Source organism: Carya illinoinensis, chromosome 5 (genome assembly GCF_018687715.1).
Source record: "Carya illinoinensis cultivar Pawnee chromosome 5, C.illinoinensisPawnee_v1, whole genome shotgun sequence".
Classification (NCBI taxonomy): Eukaryota; Viridiplantae; Streptophyta; class Magnoliopsida; order Fagales; family Juglandaceae; genus Carya; species Carya illinoinensis.
Window position 1 is genome coordinate 7,277,989 of NC_056756.1, and position 17,588 is coordinate 7,295,576.

At 33.9% G+C, this 17,588-nt stretch overlaps 1 protein-coding gene and 1 pseudogene across 1 annotated transcript; one reads left to right on the plus strand and one right to left on the minus strand.

The window, feature by feature from the left end:
* Positions 1-9,258: 9,258 nt before the first annotated feature.
* LOC122309574 lies at positions 9,259-13,050 on the plus strand (annotated as a pseudogene).
* A 964-nt stretch (positions 13,051-14,014) lies between these two features.
* On the minus strand, positions 14,015-15,643 carry LOC122309340 (protein RADIALIS-like 4). Its single transcript, XM_043122808.1, has 2 exons — positions 15,091-15,643; positions 14,015-14,275 (listed from the first exon to the last, which is right to left on the minus strand). Exons 1-2 carry the CDS (start codon positions 15,357-15,359, stop codon positions 14,248-14,250), a joined length of 297 nt encoding a protein of 98 aa, XP_042978742.1. The 5' UTR covers positions 15,360-15,643; the 3' UTR covers positions 14,015-14,247.
* Positions 15,644-17,588: the final 1,945 nt, after the last annotated feature.

The window sequence follows — 17,588 nt, forward strand, 5'->3', positions numbered from 1 at the left end:
CTAAAGGAGTAGGGACTCGAAAAGAAGATTTAAATAAGGATTTTAAATTTTTGTTTTCTTGCTTTAGTGCTTCTATCTTCATGTTGGATTCCAGAAGAAGCCGCTGAAGGATAGAAATATTCTCGTTGAGTTTGTTAACCTCACAAGTCTTGGATTGTAGTCGCAGAGAAAATGCGACAATGGTTGATGAGTATCGGGTACCGAGACTCACAAGCTCATAGATAATTTTATCATCTGACTTATTAGTCAGATCATTATTGTATTGCATTATAACACCTATGGTAGAAGCAGAAACAACTGGTGAACGAGGTGCAGAATACCTCATATATTGGTTATGAAAAGATTGCTGAGCCATTGTAGAGTGAGAATGCAGAAAGAGATTGCAGAGTAAGAATGCAGACTAAATTTAGAAAAGTGAAGAAGATGAGATGCGAAAGAAGATGAGCTGAATAATTCTTTTATAGAGAAAATTATGACAAAGTATCTCTCTATTGCTTCACAACATCTTTCGTGAAGCATCTCTCTACAAGAGACAATAGATGTAGCATCATAGCTGCGGCGCCTGATAAATACAGAAGAGCGATGTAGTATCATAGCTGCGGCACCTGACAGCTACAGAAGACCTGTAAAAATCTTACGGATCAGAATTGTCTGGTCTAAAACAGAGGGTCACCGTTTTTGTTGAAAAAGAGAGAGAGAGTGAGAGGTTAACGACTTAATTTTGATAAATTCTTTACTGAGTATGTTATTTAGAAGAACACTTAAAGTATATCATTTATGTTTTTCTAAAGCAAACGAGAGTTTACCACTAAAACCGAAGATGTTAGACATGGGTATAGCTGAAAAAATCCCGGGAGGTCGAATCCGCATCGTTTTCCATCAGAAAACCCTCTAAAGAGAGCAAAAAAGAGAAAACCAAAGAAGACAACGGCCAAAATCTCTTCATACAGAGCTTTATCAACAAAAACGGAAACCCACATGCAAATTCTATGAGATAGGGAAAAAAAAGTAGAGAAAATAAGTGAGAGGAAAGAGAAGGTGAGGAGCGAAATGATAGGAGTCGGGGTGGGTCAATAGAGAATAGTTTTATTTCGTGAGAGGAATGTGGGAGGTTTGTGTACGTGATAATACACACAAGGGAAACGCACATACAATGTATTTGTGATGGAAAATAAAAAAATGAGTAGTGGGTGCAGTTATTGAATTATTTCAATCTCCAACCAGCACGTTTCTTAATCGAGTGGGGTCCACTCAATTATTCGAATCCCAAACACAGAGTCCAAACCCTATACTCTGAGTTATATTTTATTGACTGGAAATGTGTTTAATTAAATCTAATCTTTAATTTATATATTAGGCAATGATGTATCTAACACGTCGCAGCTTTTGATTTATATTCCCTTTAATATAAATTGCTAATATATAAAATAGTTTATGGTGGAGTGGATATCTTGATGTAATTACTAATTAATTAAAGATGTATCCCGCATGATGTCAGCTAATAATTCCATTAAAAAAATAAATTAATAATTTAAAATAATGAAGTTGAGATTATTTTATTTAATAAAAAGAAAAAAATTGGACACAAAAAACTGTTAATTTATTAAAAGGGCAATATATATTTATATATTATATTGGCTAAGTCAGGTGTACTCATGATTAGCTTTGAATTATTGCAATGGGCCTCTCAAGCCGAGTCAAGAACCAAAAGAAGTGCGGAATTGTTGGCCAAGTTGATGCAAAAAAATGGTTTTATTGGTCTCGATCACTGTGATGCTACTGTCACTGCAGCCATTGCCTAGACTGATCAACGAATCCAATGGGGGGCCAGGGAGCCAGGGGGTGGGGATGATTAAGAGTGATGTAGTAATTGTAGTGGAATCAAGGTTAACGACAACCAAATATTTAATAAAAATTAAAAAAATTAAAAAAATAGATTATACGGAGTATATGGAATGATGGATTTATATTTAAAAATTTAATTGGTTAACGTGTCCCAAATACAACAAGTTGCAGTTTTTTTTTTCTCACTTAGTCTGTGAAGTGATTTTTTGCTTTTGAAAATGCTGCAGCCTAACCTCCTTTGATTCAAAACATAAAAGATGAAAAATAGGAAAGACTTCATGAATCCATTTAATAAATGACAGATCATTTCAATTAGGGCTATCCACTTGGGATATCCATACCCTGTTGCTTAATTGATATGGATTTGACACGAAATATTTAAATAATTAATAAATTCAAGATTAGATTTTTAAGGCACGTGATGGACACTTAATTCATGAGCTAGAGAACCCCTAACTAGCCTTGAATCATGGGTCCACGCTGCATGGCGTAGAAAAATTATGGTGAGGGTGAGAGGAGGTCTAATCAAATTATGAAAAAGAAACACAGCATGAGTTAAGTGATAAACATAATTTCCCATCAGATTATAACATGAACATGATGATGTATAATATTAAAGTGGTTTTATTTATTTGTGATATTTTTGCAATATTCGATGATCATCATCGGTGCCAAACAACATCATTTGCCTGGTGTGCTTTTGTTAAATTCGATCACCTTACAATCTTGATTAATTTTATAAGATTCTTTCTTTCGGTTCTTTTTCATCAAACAGGACTAATTAATAGACCCTCTTTTTATAAGTTATTTGTTTTGATCAATAACCATGCATTATCTTTGAGATCCACCAAAGATAATCTTTACATTAAATAAAGTTATTAAAAGATCTCCCGACAAAATATAAATCATGAAACTAATCCTACCGCTAACCTTGTCTTTAGAAGAAGAAGTTAAAGAGGTGCATTATTTTCCAGTTTTTTAAAATAATGCATGTTGACATTCTATTATCTCTTCTATTTTTTTTAAATATTTATCTATAAAAAGATCTAAATTCACAAATTGATATAATTTTATATAATACATTAGATCTATTTTATAATAAAAATAACTTTATAATCTAATCCGCCTAATAAAATTATGTTGAATTTACATTTGTGAGATTTGTTGCGGCTAAACTATTTATAGTTTTTAAGATAAATGATAGTTGCAGTTTTAAGTGTATAAACGCCGCACAATTATTTTAAAAAAGTGAATAAATATGAGATCAAATCAATTTATGATCAGTTCGATACTTTTTACCATGTCCAAAAGAATAAAGAAATGACTGCAAATCAACTTGCATATATATTTTTCTTTATTGGCCGGTTATGCTTTTGAGAATCATCGCTGGCCATTTCTTTAAGCTGGAACAACATGCATGCCTACTCCCACTAAAATTTCCAGCCTTATTTGAGAGAATAAAATATAATTTATATCCTCTAAAAAATGACAAAAGAAAATTAAGAGAACCTAACTAACTATATATAAATATATATATATATATATATGCAATTGACAACTGATGTTATATCGACAATTGGAGCACTGAAGACACGATGATAAATGAGAAAACATGCAAAATTATATTATATTATTAAATATATCTAATGCGAGTTGGGGAATGATAATCCAATTATAACATATATTAATGTGCAATACTATACGCATCTAATCTTCCCTAACTGTCTAATTAGAATTTCTGATTCCATATGGCGTAGGCAAACTCAACAAAATTGAATTTATACCTCACAAGCAATCTAGAGAGAGAGAGTAGGTGAGTGGTTGCTTTCATTGGAGAAGCATTATTTTTTTCCCCAACTTTGGGCAAAAACCAAGTATAAAAGAAGAAAATTACGATGCGATCTACAAGAATCATTGCTAACACGAGAAAAATAATTGCTGAACTCCAAAAACTACAAATGATAAGCCAAGAACAAGAAACAGAATCTCTCAATTATTTTAGAAAGAATAGAACATCACTGACGAGGAGAAAAGAAAGCTATTATCTAAAGCATAGCCTAAAAGCATTAATACTCACCTGCATGTACATTTATGCTCGATTATTTTCATTTCCCTGCAGATCCACGAAGGAAGAAAAAACAAACAAAAGAGAAAAAAAACATAGAAAATGAGACTAAAAGAAAAATAATAAATAATGATCAGCCGAAAGGAAAAAAAAAAAAAAAGAGTTAACAACGCTGACATCTAACACTATCTCTCAAAATATATGAAGATATGTTTGGATCTAGAGGTCAAAAAAGGCAACACCAAAACATTTCTCATCAAACCCAAAAAAGTAACAAAGTCTCGTCTCATCTCTTTGCCCCATATTCTCTCTTCTTCTCCTCCTTCTTCAGAGCTCTCTCTCTCTCTCTCTCTCTCTCTCTCTCTCTCTCTCTCTCTCTCTCTCTCTCTCTCTCTCTCTCTCTCTCTCTCTCTCTCTCTCTCTCTCTCCGTGTGTTTTTGAAGCATCTTAGAAGACATCGATGGAGTCAATCTCTCCAAGATATCAAGAACCAACACCAACCTTTCAGACCCATCACCAAATCCGAATCTACCAGCCCGTATCTGACCACCTTTGTCCAAGCCGACACCTCCTCTTTCGGTGGGGTGGAGTGGATCTTGAGGCTTTGGCAGAGAACTAGGTTCATGAGCTTCAACGGGGTGAAAGGATTTTCAAGCCAATCGGAGTAATATTTTCCTTCTTCTGCATACAAAAATCACATATCATCAAATCCATAAATAAAATAATACATAAATTCAAAAACAGAGAGAGAGAGAGAGAGAGAGAGAGAGAGAGAGAGAGAGAGAGAGAGAGAGAGTGGTTCAGCAAGATGGGGAGTGGAGACAAAGAGATAAGAGATAAGAGAGAGACGAAGAGAAGAAGAATCGAGAAAAGCAGCCGACTCTCTGACACAGGTGCAAAATACCAAAACATCCTTATTTTAACGGACACAAAGGAAGAAAACAAAAGATTAAAAATGTAATTATACAATAAATACGGAAGAAAAGAACGGAATGTATGAATTCACTGCTCATTCCTGTAAAAGCGCGATAGGCGCTTATTATTATAGAGAGATGTTTAGCTTCCAGTACTTTTTATGGTAGGACCCGTCACCCTTCTTAGCATTACCCTGCTCTGTGAAATAGTGAGATCATTTTTGGTTTGGCAACATGCAGCGAATCATGAGCTGTAGTGTTTATCTATGCATAAGTCTGTTAACACTTTATACGCCCATAGTAAGTTAGGCTTAAAAACTTTGGCATTGGGAGGCATCAATTCACAAGAGAAAACTGCTGCTTTTATTATTTAACATTGAGGTTACTGCATTCTTCTTGAAAACTCTTTTGTTTCTTGAAAGTCAAAGAAAAAAACGGTGGTCTCTCGCTCCTCCCCAAGCTGAGTACTATTTCATGGCTGCCACATGCTTTGAACTCACTTGGATTAGATTTTTACTTGCTGACTTGCAGGTCTCACATCCACAAGGTGTCTTGCTCCATTGTGACAATCAAGCGACTTTACTCATTGCCATCAATCCAACCTTTCACAAAAGAACCGAGTATATTGAGTTAGATTGTCATATCATCCAAAACAAAATTCAAGAAGGTAGCATCATCACCTCTCATGTTCCCTCACTAGCTTAATTGGCTGACATCCTCACCAAAGCATTGCCTGCCCATCAACTACAGTAGCACTTATCCAAGATGGGAGTAGTAAATCTCTACTCTTCATCTTACGGAGGGGATATTAGACAAAATACATGAAGCCCAAAATCCATCTACACAAGCCCATCCTTAAGATATCAAAGCCCATAGTCGAACTATCACATGCTTCCATTTTCCAGCCTTTAGAAGTCGCCCAGACATTAGCTAGGGATAAAGGATAAATTTACTTGTATTCATTTTATTGTTATTGTTGTTGTTTTATTCCTGGAAAATATATTTATATGGACTGTATTCTATTTTAGGTAAAAGCATTCTATTAGGAAGAAATCGGAAAACCCACGTATAAAGGAACTCCAATGTACGCTCTCCACTACTAAATAGACAGAGCATCACTGTACAGTCACTCTTTTATGCACAGCTCTACGTGGAGTTCAAGCTCTATGCATTAAGGGCAGGTTTGGTAAATATGTTTTATCTCAAAATTTTCATATTATCGTTATAATTTTTTTAAATTTTCAGACAAAATATAATGAGTTTTACTACATACAAGCACAGCCGCATATTAATCTGTGTATTAATACTGATTTATTTATACTTAAAATTAAATTAATACTATTTTCAATAAAATCTACTTTTTGACCAATCACATCACATTGATATACAGATTAGTGCACAATTATACTTGCAACTATATTTTTCCAAATATAATATACAATTCAACTTTTTCAAATCCCAATATAACTTTTTCAAATTTTAAAACAATAATAATACTTAAAAACTTTTGAAATTCCAATACAACCTTTTCAAATTACATTTCCAACCCAAAACTTTAATACACTCAAACCTCACAAACTCGTCGAAGGGAAAACACTCAATTGACTATTTATAGACCTCTTTAACTCTAATATTGTTTCTCTCAATTTTCATATGCGTATTTTTTTAGATAGAGTTGCAATTTTTTTAACATAAGGATAGACAGAGCATGAAAAATTTTAAATTAGGTAGACAAAGTCGTGTTTGGATTAAAAAAATTCCTTAATTCATCTCATTTAATTATTATAATTTTTTTAAAATTTTATATAAAATATAATAAATAATTCAAATTTTTTAATTTTTAAAATAATAATAATATTAAAAAATAATATTTTATTCAACATTTAACTTTTATCTCAATTCAATTCAACTTATCTCAACGTACTATTCTAACCTTCCTTTCCAAATAAAAGCCATAAATTTCTTTAATTTCTTGGTTGGCAAAGTAGGCTGGCCTGGCATTTAACGCATTAATAGAAAAATAATGGCACGTAATGCATCAATATTCAAATAATATTAACTTTTATCTATTCAATTTATTTTAACTTACTAAACAATCGCCTCTTTGCAACCAAGCCATAAATTTCTATCTTGGTAGAAAAGAATGGCTTTCTCTTGACATAATACATCAATATTCAAATAATATTTTTTTTTAACTTCCAATTTTTATCTACTCATTTGGTCTTAACTCACTAATCAAACCTCCCTTTGCAACCAAGCCATAAATTTCTTTCTTGATAGAAAAAAATGGCTCTTTCTTGACGTAATAAGTCAGGGCAGTACTTCATGTAAACATAAATAATGTTTGTTGATCCGCCCTATACAATATGGATGGTGCTACAGGCACCGTTGGTAGCTCCCGCCGTTAGGCAAAAAAATTTTTTTGTTTATTTATTTATTTATTTAAAATTATTTTTTAATACTTTTAAACATTTTAAAAAAATAAAAAAAAATTATAATAATATTAAAAAAAATTCCTTAATCATTAAGGAAAAGAAAAAATTAAAAAAAAAAAAAATTGGCCAACGGTGGCTCCCGCTGGGGGCCACCAGCAGTGGCCTTAGTGTTTTCCATACAATATTGGATCCCGATTCCTCTGTTTCCTTTAAGCACTTAAAGAAGATCACTTCTCTTTTTTTTCACTTTTTTATTTTTTTGAAATTTCTCGTTTATTAATTAATGCTTTCGTGATAAATTTGACAATGACCAGGTCTTATAATAATTAAGGTCTTGTTCATTTTTATAAACTTTTTCATCCCATTTTATCATATTTAATCATTATAATTTTTTAAAATTTTACATAAAATAAAATAAAAAATTTAATTTTTTTCAAATTATAATACGAAAATAATATTTTATTTAACTTTTAATTTTAATATCAATTTATCTTATCTAATCTAATTTTTAAAAATAAATGAGGAAATGATTGAGTAGTTGAAAACGGGGGAGATAAACTTGTTGTCGATCCAATAATAAATTCCCCGGCCCCTCTTTTCCAATACGTCCATTCGTACTCATTAACCTACCTTAGTTTTCATTATGTTTTAATACAAAGGGAAGTAGTAAATTAATTATACAATATTAGGAGAGTCATTTTCACTTAAAAAATTTAGAAGACATTGCGAAATCTGGTTCAAACCTACCTTTGCTTTTAATTCTCTGCCCGTTATCAGCCTAGCTAGTAGCTGGTTTACTTGAGAAAACGAACTAACATGGATCCCACCAAACTGTTGAGGAATAAATTCCTCATTGCTTGTGGACAAGGTCTTGGGCATATTTATAAGGTTGTGGCAAACCTTTCTCTTTGAAATGGTTTTAAGAGATGAGTTAGGCCCATGAATTTCTTCATGGTATCAGAGCCTGCCACAGGACCAATGGGGCCTATACTACTTATCCCGTGACAAGGAACAGAAAAAATACTGGCCTGCACGTGAGGGAGGGTGTTGAGGAATAAATCTCCCATTACCTGTGGATAAGGTCTTGGGCATGTTTATAAGGTTGAGGCAAACCTCTCTCTTTAAACTGGTTTTAAGAGATGAGTTAGGCCCATGAATTTCTTCAAACAAGTCTACCCACCCTTCCCACGGCCCCAAAGGCTAGAGCCAAAAAAAATTAAAAGGAAAGGAAAAAATGAATATGAGGGTTTTAGATATTTAATTACTTGCTAATTTAATCCATATTTTTGCGGAAGGTACGTCTACTTTGGGGAGAGAACGACATCATATTCACCAAGGAAGTTGCTGAGAACTTAAAGATATATGTTTGTTTCCTTGACTTTAATTTCGTTGGTAGATAGATTATTATTATTATTATTAACAATATAATATTGTTGATTTACGATACTTGAGGCATACGTTTCATTTAATCTAAAGCTAAAACAGTTAGGTAAAATGAAATTGATATTTGTGATGATCACAAGCAATTGAGAGATGGAACAAAAGTATTGAAAAGTAGAGAGAAAGCATGTCACTTTGTTCAGACGGAACGACCCTTCATCTATAACAGATACCTCAAAGAAATTCTTGAAACTTTATGCGTAGATCATGGCTACAAAATACAGTGAAGTTGCTTAAACGTGATTTGTGGCATTTTGCACTATGGTTTCCACAATTTATCGTGTTGTTTTTGTTTTGTGTTTGTCCTAATTGTATGGTAAAAAGTGTAAACCAAATTCAATGGAATGACATATTTTCCAGTATTAACATATTTAAATGTTCAATTATTAACCAGGATGAATATTTATGGAAATTAAATATACTTTTATTAGTGGTTTTTTGGTTTTTAGGCGGCTTATGGTATTTTCTTAGTATTTGACAAATCACTAAATTTGGCAAAACTTAAAAGAAAATCATTTAGTTAAATTTTCCACTATGCCCAACCAACGAGGGCACAAAACTACGGAGCCACCGTCAGCTTCCACCTTTGGATTCTGTCCTAGTTAATGCTCAGCCATTTTCCATTGTTTCCAGCTACTGCTATATTCATCCATCTCCTCGATGAGCAGTTCTCCCTCACGCTGATCTCTATCCATTTTCCCACTCTCTCATCTCTCTCTCATTTACCTCTTAAGCTTTCGGTCTCTCTCTCATAGTTCTCTCTATGTAGCTTAGCTGCATGCGACCCATAGCTCTGTTACCTCTCTTCCACGACTTCTCTGCATTTTTGTAAATTCCTTTGCCGCCGCCAACTTGCTTCTTCTAGTGGCTGTGTGTGTGAGGAGTGCTCTATTTTTGACAAGGAAGAATAGGGGTTGGTTTATGGCATCAAGGAGCTCATGGCGTCACCTATTGGTGGTGGTTTCCAATGCAGAAATTTCTTGAAATGAGGGTGGTGGCGTACAGGAATGAGCTTAATGTTGGGGTCTTGGCAGCATTGGATGGTGCGAAGCTACGGCGTCAAAGGGGAGGAGCAGGAGCTGTGTAATTTCCTCATAAAATCAAGGGTAAAACTGAAAAACAAAAATGTTAGACAAAAATCTATTCATCCAACATTCACTCTTTATACATGGTAGTTAGATATAGTCATATAGATATATGGAGAGAGACACTTTATATATAGTAGATAGATATAGATATATGGAGAGAGAGAGAGAGAGAGAGAGAGAGAGAGAGAGAGAGAGAGAGAGAGAGAGAGAGAGAGAGAGAGAGAGAGAGAGATGGTGAACATTTTTGCAGTATACAAGCCACTTCTACGTGCGCTAATGAAGCTTGCTGGGGTGAGACCCCAAATAGTGGAAATTGATGCAGGAACAATTTTAAATTTCTGGGTCCCGGATGAAATACCCAGCAATCCCGAGAACAGCAAACACACCAGGAAACAAAACAGAACGAAGCCTGTTGTGGTTTTCCTTCATGGATTTGCAGCAGACGGCATTATAACGTGGCAGTTCCAAGTCTTGGCTCTAGCTAGAAAGTACAGAGTATATGTGCCGGATTTTCTCTTCTTTGGCGGTTCAACCACAGACAGATCTGAACGGTCGCCTGAGTTTCAAGCGGACTGCGTGGCAAAGGGTCTGGGAAAACTGGGGGTGGAGAGGTGCACCTTGGTAGGGTTAAGCTATGGAGGGATGGTTGGGTTCAAGATGGCTGAGATGTACCCAAACTTGGTTCAGTCCATGGTGGTGACTTGCTCTGTCATGGCCTTGACCAAGTCCATCAGTGGTGCGGGCCTTGAGAGGATAGGGTTCAAGTCCTGGTCGGAGTATTTGCTCCCGGACTCGATCAAGGGGGTTGAGCTGCTTTTTGAACTTGCCACCTTCAAGTTGTAATGGATTCCGAATTTTATTTACAAACACTATTTCGAGGTACGTACAGTGCTTTCAATATCATTGACATGAGATGAGAGTGTTTGAAAACAAATCAAGTCTTAATATATTTTATTTTATTCACAACAAGTACGATCGATTGATCATATGCCAGGCACGGCAATACAATCTCCGATCACCCCCAAGAAAAAATGTTCAGTATATGAATGCAAATAGGGAATTCGACTTGTATATATAATCATGCCGTCCATCTCAGTTAACGGTGGGCTCATGGCTTATATATATATATATATTGGCATGAGTTTTAGTAGATTTATCAAAATAATTGTGCTTCTGTTAGTGAGCAATAGAAAGAAAGTCAAATTATTCACAGAAATCTCTCATTTTATTTTTGACTTTTTTACTATTCTTCATCTATTGTCAAAGCATCTTTTGATCATTTTACATACTAATATCAAATTTCTTAATTGTACTTATGATATCACCATAAGTATATGCATGTATGTATATGTATATGTATGTATATATATGTTGATAGCTTGGATTAGTTCCTTTGCACACATAGGGTATTGTTATTGGGCTATTTAAAACGAATTGTTCAGATAACCGTCTTGACGTGGTGCAATGTAGTTGTTTTTGAAAAACATCCCGTGATGGTGCCATGTGGTTTATGTAAAACGGCAAATAAATTATATTCAAACTAAAAATGCGTTCAAAAATACAAAAAGAGTAATGAAAATTTAGGTTCCCTCTAATTTTTTTTTTTTTTTTTTATATTCATGTTTATAATTTTTTAATAAATCACGTTGCATCACATTATAGCATCAATTCAAAGAGTCCATTGAACGCTAAATTTTAGACGGTCAAGTAGTTTCTATATATATATATATATATATATATATATCAACATATCATGTCACAAATAAAGTTTCTCAAATCCTTAGAACTTGATCTGATTGTCGTTATGATATCTCATTGGCGATTTGCAGGTAATGTTTGACCACAGGAAGGAAAAGGAGGAGCTACTCGAGGCCCTGGTCATTGATGATAAGGACTTTAATCTGGCTCATCATCCACAGGTACGAGAAAGTAGCACTGCGTACACCAAGATTCAAGTGTTCGGCTTGAAAAATAATCTACTTCCACTAGCGGAGACAACCTCAAAGAAATTCCCTACTCAATAGTGGAGTATAAAAGAGCTGTAAAAATCCACCCAAACCCAAAACTTCGATACACCCAAACCTAACAAACTCTTCAAAGAGAAAATACTCAATTGACTATATATTTATATATCTCTTTAACTCTCATATCGCTTCTCTTGATTTTCATATGCATACTTTCAAATATACTTTATTTAATTTATTTTTCGTTATCTTATCTTTAAAAACAAAAAAAAAAAACAAAAAAAATGATTGAGTAGTTGGAAATATGCGAGATAAGCCTGTTGTCACGGTCCAATAATCAATCGCCCGGCCCCTCTTTTCCAATACGTCCATTTCGTAATCCTTAAGCTACCTTTTGTTTTTGTTTTTGTTTTTATTTATTTTTTACTACAAATGGAAGTTGCAAATTAATTATACAATAGGGGACTTGGAAACTCTAGAAGACATTGCAAAATCTGGTTCAAACCTACCTTTGCTTTTAATTCTTTTCCCGTGATCAGTCTAGCTAGCTAGCTAGTAGCTGGTTTACTTGAGAAAATGAACTAACATGGATCCCACCAAATAATTCTACCCTCCTTCCCCACGGCCCCAAAAAATGTTAAAAGGAAATGAAAAAATGAATATGAGGGTTTTAGATATTTAATTACTTGCTAATTTTAATCCATATTTTTGCACAAGGTACATCTACTGTGGGGAGAGAACGACATCATATTCACCATGGAAGTTGCTGAGAACTTAAAGAGGTATGTTTGTTTCCTTGACTTTAATTTCCTTGGTAGATAGATTATTGTTTTTATTATTAACAATATAATATTGTTAATTTACAATAATTGGGACAAACATTTTATTTAATTTAAAGTTAAAAAAGTTAGATAAAATGAATTAGATATTTATGATGATCACAGGCAATTAAGAGACGGAACGACAATATTGAAAAGTATAGAAAAAGCAGGTCACTTTGTTCAAATAGAACGACCATTCGTCTACAATAGATGCCTTAAAGAAATTCTTGAAACTTTACTCGAAGATCATGGCCACAAAATATAGTGAAGCTGCTTAAACGTGGTTTGTGGCATTTTGCACTACGGTTTCCACAATTCATCATGTTGTTTTTGTTTTGTGCTTGTCCTAATTGTATGGTAAAAAGTGTAAACCAAATTCAATGGAATGACATATTTTCCAGTATTAACATATTTAAATGTTTAATTATTAATTGGGATGAATATTTATGGAAAATAAATATAATTTTATTAGTGGTTTTTTGGTTTTTAGGCGGCTTGTGGTATTTTCTTAGTATTTGACAAATCACTAAATTTGGCAAAACTTAAAAGAAAATCATTCAGTTAAAACAAGCCCCATTGATTTTGATAATTCTCATTGTCTTTGAACTCAAAGATGGGCATAATACTGCTCAACACCCAACGTCGTCGAGCCTTGTGCTAATCCTTTCCAGGCTCGTCGTCCCTCTTCTCTTCTTTTCAGTCTTCCCAAAACTGCTTCAATGTCATACTCTTAAAATAATTATTATCAGATCATAGAAGTATTGGGCCAGAGCATTACAAAGCCCATTCATGGCTGCAAATTAATCGGACCTAATATGTATACCCAGCCCATCTCAACCGATCAAAATTGACTAGACAAAGAAGTTCTCCAATCGATTAGAATTCATATCTATGACAAGAACTGTTGCTATCAGAAATATAAGCGCTGTTAGTTGCCTCATATTATGGGAGTAAACAGTTTATAATCTCTAAAGAGAAATACTCTAACGATAAAAGGATTAGATAAAAGTAATCTAACACGAGAATATATAAATTTTGTTCAGTTAGTTTGCCCATTTTACCCCCTCTGTCTTTTGTCAACCACCCACCAACCTTTCAAGAGAGTGAACTGAAAATTTCTTCTCTTTCTTTTTTAGGGATCAATTTATAGATGAGTTTTGCTATATACAAATAAAATCGCATACTAATCTGTATATCAATACTGATTCATTCATACTTAAATTTTAAATTAACACTATTTTTAATAAAATTTACTTTTTATTCAATCACAATAGATTGGTGCACATATTAGTGCACAATTGTGCTTATAACTAAATTTTTTCTTTATAAATACTACTGCCGATAAGAATCACATGGGCTTCGGGCATTGGCTTTGCATAGAGAAAAGAAGGCAGCATTTTGTTTTCCTTTCAAACAATGACATGGTGATTTTACAGGAATGGTGAACAACAACAAACTTTGTTTCTAATGATTGATATTTTATTAGATTTGAACGGTCGGATAACGACCTCAACTACAGTGGGGGGAGAGAGAGAGAGAGAGAGAGAGAGAGAGAGAGAGGAAGGGGGGGGGGGAGATTTTCACAGTGATGGATACACTGGTTTATGTCTCTCAAATCTGCTGCTCATTAAAGACTTTGCTAGAATGTGGTCGAGGATGCTTGGACTTCACGCCTTCACTGCAGCTTAAGATACTTCAGAAGCCTGTATAGAAGGCAGAAAGTTAAAACAATGTTGGTTCATGAAAAAAGTTTAAAAAAAATTAAAAAAAAGGAAAGAAAAACTTGAATTATTTCTTTCGAAGGTCCAATTCATTCTGCAAGCATTGGTGCATTTCTGCACTCTTCCATGTCTCCTGAAAGATATTGGTGCTTGTAATTGAAGGCATTGCATACTCATCTAAGGGGATTCCATTTCATTTCAACAAAGAGTAGCCTTTTTGGGTACAACACAGACGTGCGTATTGCTTTCTTGCTCCCACATGGGTCTTAAAAAATCTTTTTAAGTGTGGGCCACATTTTGTCTAAAGTCATATTTATATATATATATATATATAGGTTTAGCTTCCAGTACTTTTTATGGTAGGACCCTTCTTAGCATTACCCTGCTCTGTGAAATAGTGAGATTATTTTTGGTCTGGCAGCATGCAGCGAATCATGAGCTGCATTGTTTCTGTGCACAAGTCTGTTAACACTTTATACACCCACAGTAAGTTGGGCTTAAAACTTTGGCGTTGGAACGCATCAATTCACAAGAGAAAACTGCTGTTTTTATTATTTATCACCCCATAATTTTACTTTTGGCCACGTCGAAGTTGACAAATTTTCATGGGTTAATTAGTTCCAGTTTATGGTGATAAACATTGGCAATTTGAAGTTGAGAGAGTTGAGACCAAGGAAAAAATGGGAGAGTCCATGCATGAGAAAGAGAGACCAAAAAAGAGAAACAAAAAGAAGCTGACCATGGCGGGCCGGGGGTGGGGGAGGATGCTCGTATATGTACTGAGAGGAAATATTTACCTCTCTTCTTCAGCAAGATTGCTGCTTCCACTAGACCTGTACTTGGGAATAGGAATACGACCAGACTCGATATGCCTGAGATCCTCTAAAAGAATTTCATAGTGTCTTTTCACTTCCTCAGCGGTTTTCCCACCCACGGCCTTGGCTACATTCTGCCACCGGTCGGGGGTGTCCTTATCATACAAAGCCAATGCCTTTTCAAACCGTTTGTTCTGCTCCGCCGTCCAAGAGGAGCTGGAGTTTTGTTTATTCGGAGAGCTTGAAGCCATGTAGTTACTATAAAATCAAATAGATGGTGAAGGTGGTTATGAAGAGGACTAGTAAAGAATCAAGAAGAAGAGAAAAAGATGGGTTTTAGTTGAAGAGATGGTTCATGCAGGAGACTGCCATGGGTGGTCTGTGCTTATAAAGAGGAATTGGGGAGGGGGGGTGGTGGTGGGCTGGAGCCACTTGGCGAATCTGCTATTGCGCCAGAAGGTGGATTGGGGCGTGACCCGTCTCCCTTGGAACCACAAATAAAGCACGACAAGCTAAATAAAGCAGGACAAGCTATAGCCAGAGGAGAAGGTAATCAGTTTCAAAGGAGAGACTTCTGATTTTTTTTTCTCTAATCACATATGCACTTATCGCACCGAACTCAATTCATTTTATCTAACTTTTTTAACTTCCAACACAAAATATAATAAACAATATAATTTTTTCAAATCTTAATTTAATTTTTTCAAATCTCAAAATAATAATAATATTAAAAAATAATATTTTAAACTTTTATTTCAACTCAACCCACTATCTAAATCAAGGCTAGGGGTTAAGCCGGCCAGTTCAAAATCCAATCCGACCAAACCGAACTTTAGACCAATCAGTCTCGATTCAATAAATTGTAGACTACAATCATTCGATCCGGTTTTGGAGTTTATAAATTTAGGATAAGACTAGACTAAACTCTTATATATATTTTAAAAATATTTTTAATAATTTAATATATTATTTTTATTATAATAATTATATAATTTAATGATATAACTTTCATTGAATTTATTATCATTGAGCATATAAATATTTTTTTAATGAGTTGGCTATATAATATAAATTAATAATTCACTTAATTTTAATTTAGTAATTTAAATAAATTTTTTTATTAATTTATTTGAAAAAAAAGGAAGAAAAAAATTTAAAAAAATAATAATATTTAGGTCGGATCAACCGATAGCTACCGGTCTGGTGTAATTCCTATATATGTTCAGTCTAAAAAAAATGATGAACTAAAAATTTTAATCTATCACCCATCAAACTGGACCAATTGGACCAATTTACACTCCAACTCTAACACCGGGTAGATAACTAAAACTACATCTACTATTTAGATCCATGAATAGGTAGACATTTCATCATCTTTTAGCCTAAGATATCAGCAAGCGGTGGCAAAATCTTCGCACTCGTCTCAATATATAATCCATCCAACTTAATCGAACCAAATCGATTTTTTGAGTTAAGCTAATTGATTTGAGTTAAGCTAATTGATTGAATATTGATGTTAGAGCAGAATAAGAACCCCTCTAAAACAAAACAAAACAAAACAAAAAGAAAATAAAAAAAAACAAGCATAAATTTCAAGAAGGTCAGAGCACTAGTCATAAAATAGCTATTAGTGACATTTTAGTCAAAGTTTAGTTAATTTGTATAAATTATGTCTACGCTAAATTCAACAAATAAACAGCACTTTTAACCAATACTAAACTCACTAGCCAAATTTGGCCGGTCCAAGTTGTTGGCCAAATCATATTTTGGCCATAAAATATTCCTTCCCTTGTATTCATAGCGCATCAACCATCTGTCTAAAGAGCAAACATTTATCCGACCTCCCTCGGTGACGTGGGCTTCAACCCACTTGACTCTCTTTTTCTTTTTTCTTTTTATTTTTTAAAGAAATGATTATGTTTTTTTCCCTTCTTTTTTTCACCATTTTCTCCCATTCCCTCTATTCACACGTAAAGATTTCTTTCCTTTTTTCTTTTTTTTTTTTAAAGAAAAAAATTACTGAATATACATTTAAAGAAAAAAATTACTGAATATACACTTTTTCAATAATTTTATTTTATTTTATTTTTAGTTTTTATCCCTCGTTCCCTTTTTCTATCCGTAGAGCATCCGCATCAGTTTATTCAAACCACTTTTCATCTTCAAATTTAAAGGATTTTATCAAAAAAGGACCTACATCGGATTCGTTAAACCCTTTTCATATCAATTATTAGCTACAGTATTTTCATCTTATTTTTTATCTTTGAAAAGTCCTGTAGCAAGTCCAAATACTTTGTTTATTATTTCGGCTCCTCTCATGCGGTTCGTCTTCCTTCCTCTTCCCTCCCGCACATCCTCTTCTTCTTCCAGTTTTTTTTTCTTCTCTCTTTTCTTCTTCCAATTTTTTTTTCTTCTCTTTTCTTCCTCTTTTCTTCTTCCATTTTTTTTCTTCTCTCTTTTCTTCTTCCCTCTCCTGTGTC

Excerpts from the sequence above, each read along its gene's own strand:
- LOC122309340 (XM_043122808.1), bottom strand. The coding sequence starts at position 15,359 with ATGGCTTCAAGCTCTCCGAATAAACAAAACTCCAGCTCCTCTTGGACG. Across the intron at positions 14,276-15,090 it reads AATCTTGCTGAAGAAGAGAG|GCTTCTGAAGTATCTTAAGC; the intron begins GTAAATATTTCC and ends CCTTCTATACAG.